We start from the raw sequence: 17,621 nt of genomic DNA, 5'->3' as shown, positions 1-17,621 counted from the left end.
CCATCATGGTTTAGAGCTCTCGGATAAGTGCAGTTCCTAAATAATAATAATAATAATAATAACAGCTTATATACCGCAATACCGTGAAGTTCTATGCGGTTTGCAAAAGATTAAGCAAAGGTACAAATTGACTGACTTCAAGAGGGGAAGAAGAAAGAGAAGTCATTAGACAGGAAATTCATTGTTGAGGAGAAAAGTGATCAAAAGGACAGTAGGTCGCTATTGAGAGGAAAGAGATAAGTGGATCATTCAGTTGTCAAGATGTTTTAGGAACAGGTGTGTTTTTAGACGTTTCCTAAATTCCTCATAAGTAACCGTGTTTCCCCAAAAATAAGGCAGTGTCATATTAATTTTGGGCCAAAAAAATGCACTAGGTCTTATTTTTGGGGTATGTGCATGATCATCTCTCCCTTCCTCTCCTTTACCTTAATTCTTCCTCTTTCCTTTCTCTCCCCCACATGTGCAGCATCTTTCCTCACCTCTTACCCATTCCCTTGTGTCTTCCATCTGCAGCATCTTTCTATTTCTCTCCTTCCCTTCCATCCCCATGAGCAGCAGAACCCTTGCCCAGCTTCTACCCCTCCCTTCTGTGCAGCTGCAGCAGAACCCTTGAGCAGTTCCCCCCCTGCCGCACAGCCGAAACCCCGCTGGCCATCCCACCCTTCCATCCGAACCCCGCCGACCGCGAGACCTACATACCTCCCTCCACAGAGCAGCGTCAGCAGCAGTCTAAACAGGCTGCTTCACGGCCTTCTCCCGCCAGGGCCTTCAGTGCGCCATGTTACTGATGACATCATGAGTGATGCGGCAGAGGGAACACCCCAGCGGGAGAAGGCTACGAAGCAGCCTATTTAGAGTGCTGCTGATGCTGCTCTGTGGAGGGAGGTATTGGTCTCATAGTCGGAAGGGTTCAGATGGGAGGGAGAGATGGAAAGATGGGAGTCAGCAGGGGATTGGCTGCGCGGCGGGGGCGGAGGCAGGGGATGGGGGAAGCGCTGCTGCCAGCGAATCCAGGGATTAGGGCTTATTTTTGGGGTAGGGCTTATATTAAGACCTACCCTGAAAATCATGCTAGGGCTTATTTTCTGGGAAACACGGTATTTACATGTAATACTCAAAGCAAAAGGATAACATCCTACCTATGGTGGCTCCCATGTCCCTGCAGTATAAGCCATTATGCACTCGGTTCAGGAATGATGTTTTGCCAACATTGGAATCTCCAACAAATAAAACTTTGTAGACGTGGTCAGGATTTTGCCTGGCTTCTGCGGATGGGTCATTTTTAACAGTCCTGTCACCTCCTTTTTTACCAGTCCCGTGCAACTCCTCTGCCTCTTGCAGATGGGGTCTATGCCTATGGTACTGCTCAGGTGTCAAATCTTCCAGGGCATCTTCCAAACTGAGAGCTGAATGATCTCCAGCCTCCTTTTCTTGCGCCTTTTCCTTTGGTATCTCCTCTAACTTATTGCTTTTCAGAGCCGCTTCTCTTCTTTCCTCTCTTTCAAGAAGATCATCTTCCAGCCCCCTTCTCCTGAAGTTATTTCCAGCAGTGAAAGCTTCTGGTACTCTGTGTTCAAGTATATTCCCCTCTGGCTTTGTTTCTAGAAAATCCCTTTGTAGTTTTTCCTTTGCTGAAATGGTAGACTGCTTTGAATGTAGGATAAGAGCATCCATCATTAGAGATTCCTCTTGGGGGACAACACCTTGTTCCACTTCTCGCTTGGAAACAACAGGCCACTGTGAACTGTGCTTAGGGGCATCTTTTTGTGCAGGATCCCACTCGAGAGCTTGCTGTGTGGAGATTTCTATCTCAGGTTTTGAAATATTTGTATGCCTTATGCTTTGCTCAGCATCGGCAACCATGGGAACAGACATGATCCCTGGCACTAGAGAACCACACATTGTGGTCAGTTCCGCTTCCTCAGCAAGCGATTCCATCTTTGGTATCTGTGGATGTGACAGAGTGTTCTGGAAGTCCGTGTGGTCCTCATTCATAAATTCTGGCAGGGGTTCCTCTTCGATGGAGATCACCCTTGTTCGCGGTGCCGAGTGGGTGTCAGCAACCTTGGACAGGTTAGGCGGTGTACTGCAAGACAAAGTCCAATGGAGTATGTGTAACATACTATTTTTATTTTCAAAGTAATAAGCAGACAAATATATATATTAGACAGAAGCCGTGGATGCATAATTATTCATATATCAAGGGCAGCAGAACTTCTCTTGAGTTGGAGTGGTCAAACAAACCAGCCTCAAGCTGCCTGGTTTCTGATATTGTGTTGGCCATGGCTCCAAGTAGTCCACCCCATTCTGTTGCTTGTGTCTTGTATGGAAACACAGAAAAATGGAGGCAGATAGACTACGCTATCCTATCCATGTATCTACTATCCATTCCTCTACCTTTGAGATCCTATGTACCTGTCCCAAGCTTTCTTGAATTCATAGACAGTCTTCGGCTCCACCACCTACATCAAGAGGCTGTTTCATGCATTCATCACCCTTTCCCTAAAGAAATATTTTCTTTGGTTGCTCCTGAGTCTGTCCCCTTTCACTTGCATCATATCCCCCCTCATTTCAGAGCTTCCTTTTAATTGAAAGAGACTTGCCTCCTGTGCATTTATGCCACATATTTAAATGTCTCTATCATATCTCCCCTCTCCCACCTTTCTTCCAAAGCATACATAATGAGATCTTTAAGTCTGTCCCCATACGCCTGATGAGTACCACTGACTATATTAGTAGCTTACCTCTGGACCACCTCCATCACCTCTGGACCTCCTCCATCACCAGAGACTTACACAGGGCCATCATCACCTCTTTTTTTCCTACTGGCCATTCCTCCTTGGATGTATAGGACTGCACAATTGTGATGTGTTCAGATGCGCAATATTTAATGGGTTACAGAGACATTATAAACCCAGAAGCAGAGATATCTGATGTCTCTGCCACAGTGTGAGGTAACAGAGAATGTCTTGCTCGGTCATTGTGACACTTCATGGGCATCAGAGCCTTCAAGGTCCAATGCCCCAACTCATCCCATGCCCACTCCCAAGTGCCTCATCATGATTCACTTCTGTCAGAAAGGGCTAAGTAGTACCCCTAATGTAGCTGGATCACTTAAACTGTGTTTTACGGACAAGCAGAGTCTGTTAATAAGGAAATGCGAAGCTGCAGTGCTTACACGAGAGGGACTGGGTCTGGTACCACACTGTTCTGCACCAGGTCCACTTTCTGCTCTGGTTCTAGTTCCAGACTTTGGACGTCATCTTGACTCAGGTTATCATACTGAGACGTTACCTGAAAGGAAAAATAGGGAATTATTTGGGAACGGTCATACTGGGTCAGACCAGTGGTTCATCCAGTCCAGTATCCTGTTTCCACAGTGGTCAATCCAGTTCACAAAATGTGCTTTATTGCCAGATTATTAAAATTTATATCTTGCAATTCTGTGCGGACTATAATAAAATATCCAGATAATAAAAGAATTACAAATTACAGCCTTATGCTAAACAAATAAATATATAAAATCGGATGTATCTGTGTGTGTGTGTATGTATGTGTGTTCCAGCATAACTCTGAAACGCATGGACAGATTTCAACCAAACTTGGTATACATATGACTTACTATCTGGGGGGAAAATACTGGGGGGTGGAAAGGGGGGGTGACATTTCAAAATTATCAAAAATGACAGATATTAGTGTCTAACCCATAGTTTTCAGGCTCACTGAGATGAATACTGACACTCCTGATGCTGTTTAAGTCCAAGAACAGCCCCGTAGAGAGGGACATTCGTGTGGGACGTGTGTGTGTGTGTGGGGGGGGTGACATGTGGGGGGGGGAAGTGGGGGGGACATATGAGACATGAGGAGATGGGCCATGTGGGGGTGAGACATGTGGGGGAGAAACATTTTGGGATAAATATCTGGACATATGTGGGAGGTGGGCAATGTGGGACATGTGGGGGGTGGGACATCTCGGGGGGTTGGGACAAAATAGTATCCGCTGTATGGAGCACAATTGATGGGGCGCCATTGACAGGGCACATTTGTCATGCATGCAGTTGTCGGTGTCAATCGCATACCGGCATATGCGCGCACTGACATGTGCGCGCAGGACAATGGCACCCGGTTAATCGCACTCCATACAGCGGATACTATTTTGTCTTTTTGAGGGTTACAAAGTAACCCTCTTTTTTGAGGTGAGGTGGAGGGAACCCCCCCCCCACTACACTTAAAATATTTACTTGGTGTCTAACGAATTTGACAGGGCGCTATTGTCCTGCATGCACTTGTCGATGCGTGCATTTGATGGGACGCGATGGACGGGGCGCCATTGTCGTGCACGCAGTTGTCAGTGTACCGTCCTGGACAGGGTCCCTGAATGCTCTGCAGTGGGATGTGACTAGAATCAACTGGTCCCCCAACAATTTAGCAGCGGCAAATCAATTATGAATTCCAGATTACGTTCACCCACTGCACACTTGAAAAACTCTATTTTGATCCTGCTGTGCAACGTACCTGTGGGTTTGAACATTCCCTGGCCTCTTCGGAAGACTTTTTGCCCCTGGAAAGACAGATGCATCAATGCACTGGGAGCAGGGAGTTGGCAGTTTTACAGGGACACGCTGCTCTCTTAAAATGGCAGGGAACAGCTCAGAAATGCATTCCTTCACTTTGTGTCATGTCCAGGGTAGAGAATGACACAGTGACAAAATTCATCACCGTTACCGTCCCCGCGGTAACCGTGGGAAATAATCCCATGTCATTTTCTAGTGTCTATTTCAACCTCAGTCCTTCTACACCAGCATTCTTCAAAGCAAAGCTTGTGGCCATTCATACTCTGATTCTTATGGGAGCCAAGGATAATGAAGCCATTGTGACATCACTGATGTGATTGGCTCTTAGGCACTGGTGGAATGAGGCATTATGACATCACAATATCTGCTCTGGATACCAGAGACTGTCATTCTGTAGTGTCTGTTTCAACCTCAGTCCTTCTACACCAGCATTCTTCAAAGCAAAGCTTGCGGGTCAGTGGCTGTGGCCATTCATACTCTGATTCTTATGGGAGCCAGGGATAATGAAGCCATTGTGACATCACTGATGTGATTGGCTCTTAGGCACTGGTGGAATGAGGCATTATGACATCACAATATCTGCTCTGGATACCAGAGACTGTCATTCTGTAGTGTCTGTTTCAACCTCGGTCCTTCTACACCAGCATTCTTCAAAGCAAAGCTTGCAGGTCAGTGGTTGTGGCCATTCATACTCTGATTCTTATGGGAGCCAATGATAATGAAGCCATTGTGACATCACTGATGTGATTGGCTCTTAGGCACTGGTGGAATGAGGCATTATGACATCACAATATCTGCTCTGGATACCAGAGACTGTCATTCTGTAGTGTCTGTTTCAACCTCGGTCCTTCTACACCAGCATTCTTCAAAGCAAAGCTTGCAGGTCAGTGGTTGTGGCCATTCATACTCTGATTCTTATGGGAGCCAATGATAATGAAGCCATTGTGACATCACTGATGTGATTGGCTCTTAGGCACTGGTGGAATGAGGCATTATGACATCACAATATCTGCTCTGGATACCAGAGACTGTCATTCTGTAGTGTCTGTTTCAACCTCGGTCCTTCTATACCAGCATTCTTCAAAGCAAAGCTTGTGGGTCAGTGGTTGTGGCCATTCATACTCTGATTCTTCCCTCTCTCCTTAAAGAATGACATGAAGATGGTTTCCTGCGGTTATCCGCGGGGACGGGAACGGTGATGAATTTTGTCACCGTGTCATTCTCTAGTCCAGGGCAAAACAACACACACAAATCAACAAAGTTTCATTCCAGCGCATGGTACAACTGTTTAGGACGCTGTAAAATACGAGAAATGATGTTTCGATGCAGATCCTTACTGGTTGATAGTCAGCACTTAGTGGTTTTGAAAGAGCCGATGCCGTGGGCTGACTTAGACCCAGGCCCAAACTCGGTACCAGTGATAAATACCCAGGACTTTCACAGGCGCCAACGGTTATCCCAGTCTGGCTGGTCTTCAATGTTAATGCTTATCAGACATACTTAAGGCCAGGGCTTTTTTTGAGAGGTACTTAGGGATACTCAGTACCAGCACCCAGTGGCGTAGCAGGGGCGGTGGCGCACCTCCCCCCCCCCCCCGCTTCTCTGTCCCTCCACCCCCATCTGCTCTTTCCCTGTCCCGTCATGCCGCACGCGCCCCTTCCTTTCCCCCGCACCTCTTTAACGTTCACGGCGCGAGCCGCAACCCTGACCTGCGGCTCGCGCCAGCGCTGGCTCTTCCTCAGACGTCACTTCTTAGGCGCGGGTCCAGGAAGTGACGTCAGAGGAAGAGCCGGTGCTGGCGCCCTGAACGTTAACGAGGTGCGGGGGAAGGGAAAGGGTAGTGGGAGGGCGGGGAAGGGGAGAGGAATATGGGTGTCGGCACCCTCACCAAGACGGCAACCAGGGCGGACCAGCCTCCCATGGCCCATGGTCCCCGAATATTAATAAAAGAGTTCAGGTTCTGCCTTTTCATGGATTCCGTGGCTGGTTGCGGGGGGGGGGGGGGGTCTGGCTACTGTGGGATGGGGGGTCTCTCAGTGATCATCCCACTCCTGAAGAATGACCTGATATTTGAGTCCCGGCACTGGTTACCAGTTTCCCACCGAACAACATATACAATACTCCTTCTTGCCTTCAAAATCAAACTCGCTCATTCCCCATTCTTTCTAGGCAAATATCACATCTCTTATGCATCCCCCCTCCCCCCCACCCCGGGCACTGAGATCAGCCGATCAGAATCTGCTGACTGTCCCCTCAATCAAGGAACTTTTCTATACTCGCAGCACCATATTTTCTGCCATCACGCCTCCGCCTCGAAACCTCCCTCGACAAATCCAAAACAAAACTGAAAGCCTTCCTATTTCGGGACGCTTTCCAATTACACCTAACGATGAATGAGAACCGCTTTTAAGAAGCAATTTACCCTCCCTCCTTATCCTTCCCACCCCACCCCACCCCTCTTTAGCTCCCTTTTATTTATTTTTAACTTCGATGTAATTTTGAATCTTTCCCTTTTAACTTTTAGTTTAATTTAAACTTTTAGCATTGTAAACCGACCAGATACATGTCGATGGTCGGTATATCAAACTATAAATAGACTTGGAAATTGGTTAAGACTGATCCCGCTTGTCCGGACAGTTATCTGAGCACCGGCACTGTGTCCAGCATAACTTCTTAGTTGCTTTGACTCTGACGCTATCCCCTGATCACCCCAGTACGAGTTGAAAAGTGCCAGAGAGGCCAAAGTCTTGTCACTGCCTTCTAAAATGGCTGCCGTGACCTCTCACGGTACGACAACATGGATTTACTAAGGGGAGATCATGCCAATCCAACCTGATCAGCTTCTTTGATTGGGTGACGGAGAAGCTGGATATTGGGGAGTCCCTAGACATCGTGTACCTGGACTTTAGCAAAGCATTCGATAGCGTACCACACTGCAGGTTGCTGGGCAAGATGAGTTCTATAGGATTAGGTGACACATTGATGCAATGGGTTGGGAGCTGGCTTGGAGGTAGGCTTCAAAGGGTGGTGGTGAATGGCACCCCCTCCGAAATGATGGAGGTGATCAGTGGAGTGCCACAGGGCTCAGTCTTGGGCCCAATCCTATTCAACATCTTTATAAGGGACTTGGCAGAAGGGCTTCGAGGTAAAATAACATTATTCGCCGATGACGCCAAACTAAGTAATGTAGTGGGCAAATGCACAACAGACGAAGATTCAATGCCCGACAACATGATGCACGACCTACTCCTGCTGGAGCGCTGGTCTAAGACATGGCAACTCAACTTCAATGCCAAAAAAATGCAAAATTATGCACCTGGGCAGCCAAAATCCATGCAAGTCTTATACCCTTAATGGTGAGATCCTAGCAAAAACGGTAGCAGAACGAGACTTGGGGGTAATCGTCAGTGAGGACATGAAGTCTGCCAATCAAGTGGAGCAGGCTTCATCCAAGGCAAGACAAATAATGGGTTGCATACGAAGGGGTTTCGTCAGCCGTAAGGAGGAAGTCATTATGCCATTGTATAGATCCATGGTGAGGCCCCACCTGGAATACTGTGTGCAATTTTGGAGGCCGCATTATCGCAAGGATGTGCTGAGACTGGAGTCGGTGCAGAGAATGGCCACCCGGATGGTCTCGGGACTCAAGGATCTTCCATATGAAGAACGGCTTGACAAATTACAGCTATACTCGCTCGAGGAGCGCAGAGAGAGGGGAGACATAATCGAGACGTTCAAGTATCTTACGGGCCGCATCGAGGCGGAGGAAGATATCTTCTTTTTCAAGGGTCCAACGACAACAAGAGGGTATCTGTGGAAAATCGGGGGAGGGAAACTACGAGGTGACACCAGGAAATTCTTTTTCACTGAAAGAGTGGTTGATCGCTGGAACAGTCTTCCACTACAGGTGATTGAGGCCAGCAGCGTGCCTGATTTTAAGGCCAAATGGGATAGACACGTGGGATCTATTCACAGAGAAAGGTAGGGGAGGGTCATTAGGGTGGGCAGACTAGATGGGCCGTGGCCCTTACCTGCCATCTATTTCTATGTTTCTATGTTTCTATGTTACAGGAAATGCCGCAAGCAGCTGCGAGAGGTCAAGGCAATTATTTTAGAAAGCAGCTGCGAGGAGTAAGGAGCAAGAGGGCTGTGCTCCTGCCACAAAGACCCCCCCCCCCCCCCCCCCACTGGACCACCAGGTACCTCAGTAGGCCCAGGAGGGAATCCTGGTGTTGGGAGGGAAATTAAAGGGTCGGGACCTGGAGAGCCACAGGTTGATGACTCCTGGCTTAGGTAAATGACTGAAAATTGTCTCCTCCCTCCCTGTGCTCTAATTGCAAAAACCATAGAGCAGTTGATCTGTTTTGCTCATGCATCTATCAGAGGAAGACTTCCACATGGCTCACTGTCAGTCAGGGACAGCCTAGGCCAGGCCTGTTTTTTCTCCACTTCACTTCTGAACCTTTAGGGGGCAGTATTCAGCCTATGGTGGTCAGTGCTTTTCTAATCCTGGATATTCAGTACTGGACCCTATCCGAGTGTTGGCACTGAATATATGGGTGTTAAGCGACACCTGGAAGTAGAGAATGACATGGAGACAAATTTGTTCCCGTCCCCGCAAGAACTCAATTTCCCTATCCCGTCCCCACGAGTTTTGTCGCTGTCCCTGTTAGCTCTGCCTTAACCACACACGGCTCGACGGCTTATGATTTTAAAGCGTTTGAGGCTTGTGCAGGTGAGGACGGAGCTTAGGCATTGGTGGAATGAGGCATTATGACATCACAATCTGAGCTCTAGAATGTCGCTACTTAGGATTTTAAAGGGTTTGAGGCTTGTGCAGATGAGGACGGAGCTTAGGCATTGGTGGAATGAGGCATTATGACATCACAATCTGAGCTCTAGAATGTTGCTACTTAGGATTTTCAAGTGTTTGAGGCTTCTGCAGATGAGGACGGAGCTTAGGCATTGGTGGAATGAGGCATTATGACATCACAATCTGAGCTCTAGAATGTTGCTACTTATGATTTTAAAGTGTTTGAGGCTTGTGCAGATGAGGACGGAGCTTGCAGGAATGGGGCAGGGACAGGAAAATAACTTGCAGGGATGGGAAAATGAGTTCCTGCGGGGACGGGGACGGGGAAAAATTTGCCCCCGTGTCATTCTCTACCTGGAAGTTATCCAGATAGGGCTAATATTGAGTGATGTTAGCATCAGCATTAACCCCTGGATTCTCTGTACGGTGTCCAAAATTGTTTGCCAAAATTTGGCATGCATCGGAGGCACTCCATAATTGCGCATGCGACTTAAATGACAAATGAGCAGTTAATTAGCAATAATAACAGTACAAAATTCAGATCTGACTCGGCCTGGCCTTCATTACACTGTAGCTCTCCAGCGCAGGGGGGAGAATCCCTTACTTTTTCTCTTCCTTGGTTTCTGAGCTCACTCCTTTCCTCATCACGACCAGGCGTTGCTGGGCCTCCACCAACTGCTCTCGGATGCCCTCCAGTTGCTGCGCCAGATCCTGGTTGGTGCGCTTCAGCTGGGCATTCTCTGTGCTGGTCACGTGTTGCTTGCTCCGTAGCCCATGAAGCTGTGCCTCCAGCTTAGAAGTTGAAAGATCAGAGTTTATTACTATTCAGCCTTTCACGAGGCGGAACACACATAAAAAAAACATTCAAAATAAATCTTTTCAGCATAATCACTCACACACAGTTAACTAATGATCATGATAATAATCATGTAATAATCAAGCGTACAGATGGTACATAAGAACATAAGAATTGCCATCTCCGGATCAGACCCTGGGTCCATCAAGTCCGGTGATCTGCAAGATACGCGGAGTACATATACGAGTACATATAATATTTTGTATTAAAGTTTTTGGGTTGTGGAACAAATCATCTGAGTTTCCATTATTTCCTATGGGGAAATTTGATTTGATAAACGAGTGCTTTGGATTACATGCATGCTTCTGGAACAAATTATGTTCGCAAACCAAGGTTTTACTGTACTTGTTCCATAAAAAAAAAAAAAGAATCAGAACTACATCTCCCTGCATACAGTGAGAAAAACATCAGGTCTGGCCTATTTGGATGAAGTCAGGTGAGGCATGTCAGACACAGTGCTTGTCAACTGTCTTTGCTGTTGGTCCCGAAGTCTTAGGCTCACCTCGTTCTGAACAACCACCAAATGCCGGACTTCGTTGTCCTTGGTGTCCAGTGCCTTCCTGGTCTCTTGGCTTTGAATGCTGCTCCTGACATCGCTCTAGGTTTAAAAAAGATAGACTCGTGAAGTGAGGTCCCCTTGCTGAAGTGAGGTCCCCTTGTCGGTTAACACTAAATGTGCTTTCAGCAAATGAGGGGCAAAGCCTGGAGTAAGCACAGAGGATCTTTAGCTGTGGGGGAGTGACGGATAAAGCTGGAAATTAAGTGACATTTAATTATCTGTTACAGGAAAAGCATAGGGAGGAACAATGTAACTAATCTGGGATCAAAAGAAAGTTTACTGATGATCCCAAACAGCCAGGATAAACCTTCTTTATTGTAAACATATTTATGGCATTTCTACATTAATACCTTGATAAAGGCATCACTTGACTGTCTAAGGCAGGGATGTCCAACGTCAGTCCTCAAGGGCCACAGGTCCTTGATCATGATCATGATCATGATCATGATCAGCCAAGTGACTGTAGAAAAGCTAGATATTTACAGACCCAAATTTATAACTTTGTATTCAACAAAAACATTTGCCATAAAGCTCCCAGAACCCTCCCCAAGAAGAATGTCAACCCTTCCCAGGGGCGTCCAACCTCGGCCCTCACCAGGTCAGGTTTTCAGGATTTCCCCAATGAATTTGCATGTGATGTATTTGATTGCACTACGTCAATTGTATGCAAACAGATCTCATGCATATTCATTGGGGAAATCCTGAAAACCTGACCTGGTGAGGGCCGAGGTTGGACGCCCCTGGGAAGGGTTGACATTCTTCTTGGGGAGGGTTCTGGGAGCTTTATGGCAAATGTTTTTGTTGAATACAAAGTTATAAATTTGGGTCTGTAAATATCTAGCTTTTCTACAGTCACTTGGCTGATCATGATTCCAGTGAGGCTTGGCCCCTCTGTATTCTTACTGGTTCCGAGTAAAAATAGGGTAACCCTAAGTAAAAATGTGCTGTGGTTCGGTTTCTTGTAATGTTATGTGGCACTGCCTGAAACAGAGGTTTCCCATAGACACCAAGTGGGCAAAAGTCCTCTTGGAATAAGGCCACGTGACAAAATAGATATAAATCAGACATGGACTAGGGTTGCCAGATTTCCTCTTTGAAAAATAGAGGAAGCCTGGCCCTGCCTCCACACAAACCTCCCCGAGCTCAAAGGCCGAATGCGCAGACATTGATGCAATGCCATCTCACTCAGGCACATGTGCTTATGACATTATCACGGTGATGGCCGCCCATGCGCAAAGGCTTCCGGACAGTGGCCTCCGAGCTCAGGATTTCCAAAACCCAGACAAACTACCGGGTTTTGGAAATCCCTCTTGATAAGACTCCTGAAGCAGGCTTTTTAGCCGAAACCCGGCCCATGTCAGGTCAAAGAATGTCCTAATAAATATTTGTGGGATACCCCAATCCTGGTTCATCTCCGCTGTTGATTTTTCCCTTGTGTGGGTTGTGGAGTATCATTCTTCTGTTTTTGTTCCCATAAATTCTGTCTATGTAGCCCCCGCCGTCCAAGAGGACCACAGAGGAGTGTGTGAGTGTTGGGGGTGGGGGGGGCACTGTGGATGCTCCAGGATTTTCTCACATTTGTCACTTGGGGCGCTCGAATGGAAACTCGTGCCCCTGAGTCTGAAGGGAGAACCATCTCCCTTGATTATAGGCCCTCAGAGGCTTTTGATGCAACACAAGTTGGCCCTGTGCACCTGCCTCGTTCCGCAGCCTCTCTCTTTCCTGACACAGCTGCTGTTCCATTTCTTCATACAGCTGTTGTACTTCTTCATTGTGCTCTGCTATTCTTCTGTAGGAAGCAAAAGAGAAACTCAATTTAATGTGACAAACTTTAAAAACAACCTGATGGGTGGGGGGGGGTTCCTAAGTTTTTCATCACATACAATCACACCCAAGATCCGCTCTTCTGTCGTGCCCATAAGTTCTTCACCCCCTAAACTGTATTGTTCTTTCAGGTTTTTGCAGTCCAAATGCATGACCTTGCATGAACCTTATATAGGAAGGAGGTGTATACCATGCCTACTGCAGCATCCCCTGCTATGATGGTGGTAATAAGGCTACCCATTGGATCCAGATTCACACAACAGGGTTGGTCCAGTCCTAGGTTTACCCCATGGCATGGAGGGACTTGTAGTCTTGCTTTTCATAGGGCATACAATGGGGATATTCCCTCCTTCCCCCAGCAGCAAGAGTATGTTGTTTTACTCTCGCTGCTGTTCTCTGCTCCACCCTCGACTGCCAGCACCAGCCCAAGTTTAAAAGCGAGAACAGGAAGTGTATTTAAACCTACAGCGGAAATTCCTTACCCCCCTCCCCTGAAAGAAGCTGCTGGATGTTTGGATGGCCAACTGAACTGCTCCAAGGCAAAGATTCTGCCCATCCTTATATCTATAACTCTTAAATTGTCTGTCACCGTCAATCAACTCTAGTTTTCCAATCATAAGAACATAAGAACATAAGATGTTGCCCCCGCTGAGTCAGACCAGAGGTCCATCTTGCTCAGCGGTTCGCTCCCGCGGCGGCCCATCAGGCCTAGTGCCTGAACAGTGGTCCCCAATTAATTTTGTAACTTACCTCTAATCCTATCCCTATAATCTACCTCTACTCTTATCTGTACCCCTCAATCCCTTTGTCTTCCAAGTACCTATCCAAAGCTTCAGTGTTTGAGTGGATAATTTGTGTGGAATTCCTTTTGGGATTCTATGCATAAGATGTACCAGGGGCACCACAGAACTCACTTTTTCAGGGTCAACTCCAGGACCTCTTTCTCTCGCCGAGCTTCCTTGATTTCATGGGTTACCTTGGCCAGGAATTCCTCCAGGTTACCAAGCAAGAAAGGCTCATCATGTCTCAGCTTGGTCCACAGCTTCCAAATCTCTGACTCGCTGGAAGAACAGGAAATTCAATGCGTACATTACAGGGCACTTTTCAAAGGCAAACATGAGGACATAGCAATTTAGTTGGGTTAAATGGACTGATTCACAACTGCCCTTCTAGATATAGCTAAAAGTAGGAATGGACTGCCGTTTGAAACAAATGTCATTTGTCAATAGTGGGCATGATCAGAAAAGAATGTGCGCTATCTTCTGGATTCTGTGGCACCAAAATTTGGGTTTGATCCTGAGATGTGCGTGCAACATAATCAGCTAACGAGCTGTTAATGAGCACTAACAACCAACTACTGATGTTAATTGGCACCAGTTAGGATTTGTGCATGCATCTGGCTGCATGCCATTCTATAATGCAAGGCGCCCAAATCCCATTATGCACCACTCAAAAGGAGGTAGAAGGGTTCCACGGGAGGGGCACGGACGTGTCAGTGTGTTCCAAAATGTTGTTCGCATTGTTACAGAATACTGGGTCCAAAAATACAGCACACAGTGGAGAATGAAGAGAACTGACACAAACCAAAGGTCTCTACAAAGTTTATTGAAGATTCTCAACTCAACAGGACGCTAATCCCCCCCCCCCCCCCCCCCCCTTTTATTAAGCTGTGCTAGAGGTTTCTAGCATGGACCAGTGAGATAAGTGCTCTGAATTCTATGATCAGCAGAGCACTTACAATGCCAGTCTGCACTAAAAACCTCTAGCGTAGCTTGATAAAAGGGGAAAAAGACTTGACATGTGTTTCGGCTAAATATAGCCTGCATCAGAAGTCTAGCATAACAATATAAATAAATTTGTGAACAATATAACCATAAATAAAATGGCATATTATGGAAAAACACATTATGAAACCTTATAATAAAAAGTGATGAGCTGAAACATTTATCTTTAAATGATTGATGTCAAAGAAGAAATTTTAAAGAATTTTAAAAAATGTAATATATTACCTAACCCCTCCCTCTTCTCTAACAAAACCACGAAAGTCCTATGAGCGTTGGGAGTAGCGCAGAGCATTCAACATGCTGGCCTGTGCTAAAAACCGCTTTTGCGGTTTTGTAAAAGTGTGGGGGGGGGGGGTTTATTGTTTGTATTACGGCTTATAATATTTTTCTTAATCAAGTGTTATAGTTGCAAAATTTCTTATAAATAAATTAAAAAAGTAATATAAATTAAATAAGGATGAGACTCACCACATATCCCCTGAATGAGGGGGGTAAAATTTAAGACACCAGAGATGTTCTTCAAATATATCGTCATATACCAACAATCATATACGGTGGACCATTTACGGTGCTCTTCGGTCGCCACTGTGCGCTGCGTTCTTGGATTTCTGCCATGATTTTTTCCTCTCTTTTTTTTTTTTCCTTGTCCTTCCACAGAATACTGAGTCTTCACATCCAGCTTGGGCGCCAGCATTTACACCAGGTTTCCGCAGGCGTAAGTCTGGCACCCAAAGTTAAGACGTGGAAATCAGTGCTACGTGTGATTCTATCAAGGGGGAATACCCTCGATAGAACTGCACATAGCACCGATCTATTCCAGGGCACGATTTTTGAGCCCCATTTGTAGAAACAGTCTACCTACAAACAGAAGAAAAGAATCCTGGTACCTAAAATTCAGAAGAAGCCTAAAAACGCACTTTTCCGGGGGAGAGTGTGGCACAGTGGTTAAAGCTACAGCCTCAGCACCCCGAGGTTGTGGATTCAAATCCACACTGCTCCTTGTGACCCTGGGCAAGTCACTTAATCCCCCCATTGGCCCTGTATTGTATTTTACTTACTGATCTTTAGTTAATTGTATTTTACTCACTGATTGTATAATTTTTATTGTATGTGAACCACCTAGAACCATGTGGTATAGCGGTATACAAAAATAAAATTATTATTATTATTATTATTGGTATGTTATATGAATTTTGAGCCCACCAAAACAAGGAAAAATGCTAGAGTACCTGAATAAATTAATGTAAACTGTTCTGAATAAATATGATGTGGGGCCATGAAATTTACAAGTTATTCCACCCTTTTCATTTCAATGAGGCAAATTTATCTAGTAAATGGGCAGAAGTATAGGAAACCCAAGCCAGTCCCGCTTCCTATTTCTGACTCCAAAGCCTTCAGGGAAAAGCAAAGGAAGAAGTGAGCCTGGAGAAGAGATGTCCCTCAGGCTCAAAGAATGGGCTGCGACAAGGCAGATGAGGTTCAACGTGGACAAGTGTAAAGTGATTCATGTTGGTAACAAAAATCTCATGCACAAATACAGGATGTCCGGGGAGGTACTTGGAGAGACCTCTCGGGAAAGGGACTTGGGAGTTCTGATCGACAAGTCCATGAAGCCGTCCGCGCAATGTGTGGTGTCGGTGAAAAGGGCGAACAGGATGCTAGGAATAATAAAGAAGGGGATCACAAACAGATCGGAGAAGGTTATCATGCCGCTGTACCGGGCCATGGTGCGCCCTCACCTGGAGTACTGCGTCCAGCACTGGTCGCCGTACATGAAGAAGGACACGGTGCTACTCGAAAGAGTCCAGAGAGAGGCGACTAAGATGGTTAAGGGGTTGGAGGAGCTGCCGTACAGCGAAAGATTAGAGAAACTGGGCCTCTTCTCCCTCGAACAGAGGAGATTGAGAGGGAACATGATCGAAACATTCAAGGTACTGAAGGGAATAGACTTAGTAGATAAGGACAGGTTGTTCACCCTCTCAAAGGCAGGGAAAACAAGAGGGCACTCTTTAAAGTTGAAAGGGGATAGATTCCTTACAAACATAAGGAAGTTCTTCTTCACCCAGAGAGTGGTGGAAAACTGGAATGCTCTTCCGGAGTCTATCAAAGAGGAAAACACCCTCCAGGGATTCAAGACAAAGTTAGACAAGTTTCTGCTGAACAAGGGCGTAAGCTGGTAGGGCTAGTCTCAGTTAGGGCGCTGATCTTTGACCAGAGGGCCGCCGTGTGAACGGACTGCTGGGCAGGATGGACCACTGGTCTGGACCACAGCAGCAGCAATTCTTATGTTCTTATGTTCTCATGTTCTCCCTTGAATTTCTGCCTCCACAGTTTGTCACTTAGACACATGTTGCTAGATCATTGAGATGCCATGTTGCGCTTTCTGCTTTCTCTACTTTTAGCAATGAAGGGTATTCTGTGCTTAGCCCACACCCTCTTAAACTCTGTTAACTGGTTTCATCACTCCCATTCACCCCAGGAGGGTGGTTCATACTTCCACCACTCTGCATAAAAAAATATTTTCTGACTCTTCTCCTCAGTTTCTCCCCACCCCCTCTTCCCTGGAAGCCTCATATAATAATCCTTTTTTCTAGAATTTTCCTTCCCTTGAAACCAGTTTGATGTTTGTATATTATTAATTCCTTTCCAGAATTTGGATGTTTCTATCATGTCTCCTTTGTCTCACCTCCTCTGAACTAGTCCTGGTTTTGCCCTATTGCATTTACAAGGCAAAATCCATGGATACCAAGGATGGGGGGGGGGGGGAGATAACAAAATCGGACCAGCCTGTGAGGGTTAATCCAGTCATTTGGCAGTCCTATCCGGCAAATAAGTTTTTCCTGAATTTCTGTCTCCACAGTTTGTCACATTAAGGACATTAATATCCTTGATTGGCCCCAATACGAAAGTTGGATAATTGTGAACCAGCAAAAAAACAAAAGGAATTGACCCTGAAATATCCACAAAAAAGAAAATCCAGAGAAAACCAAAAACACTCTGTGGAGTGACGATGTTCCTAAATGGACTTTTTTAGAAAGTGTCAAATTTCCAAAGGTACACTGAAATCATCCACATAAAATAATGCCATCCACATAAAAATAAATCCTCCACATAAGAGCCTTAAAGGACCTAGTGTCTCACTTCCGGCTCACCACACAATTGTTTCCCTTTATAGGACCCCCAGGGACCCCTGAAGAAGACTTTTTGTCGA

General features: G+C 46.1%; 1 protein-coding gene across 2 annotated transcripts in view; it reads right to left on the bottom strand.

Annotated features, from left to right (window-relative positions):
- Positions 1-17,621, bottom strand: part of RAB44 (RAB44, member RAS oncogene family) — a 53,715-nt gene that overhangs the window by 14,554 nt on the left and 21,540 nt on the right. For both annotated transcript variants that reach the window (XM_033917367.1, XM_033917366.1), the window contains exons 5-11: positions 13,541-13,687; positions 12,501-12,591; positions 10,746-10,841; positions 9,992-10,179; positions 4,516-4,561; positions 3,179-3,294; positions 1,140-2,086 (exon numbers count right to left, since the gene is read on the bottom strand). In XM_033917367.1, the coding sequence (XP_033773258.1) occupies positions 1,140-2,086; positions 3,179-3,294; positions 4,516-4,561; positions 9,992-10,179; positions 10,746-10,841; positions 12,501-12,591; positions 13,541-13,687 (1,631 nt within the window). The remainder of the gene's footprint in view (positions 1-1,139; positions 2,087-3,178; positions 3,295-4,515; positions 4,562-9,991; positions 10,180-10,745; positions 10,842-12,500; positions 12,592-13,540; positions 13,688-17,621) is intronic.

Source organism: Geotrypetes seraphini, chromosome 13 (assembly GCF_902459505.1).
Source record: "Geotrypetes seraphini chromosome 13, aGeoSer1.1, whole genome shotgun sequence".
Lineage (NCBI taxonomy): Eukaryota > Metazoa > Chordata > Amphibia > Gymnophiona > Dermophiidae > Geotrypetes > Geotrypetes seraphini.
The sequence above is the reverse complement of the archived record's forward strand: the minus strand, read 5'-3'. Positions and strand labels throughout refer to the sequence as shown.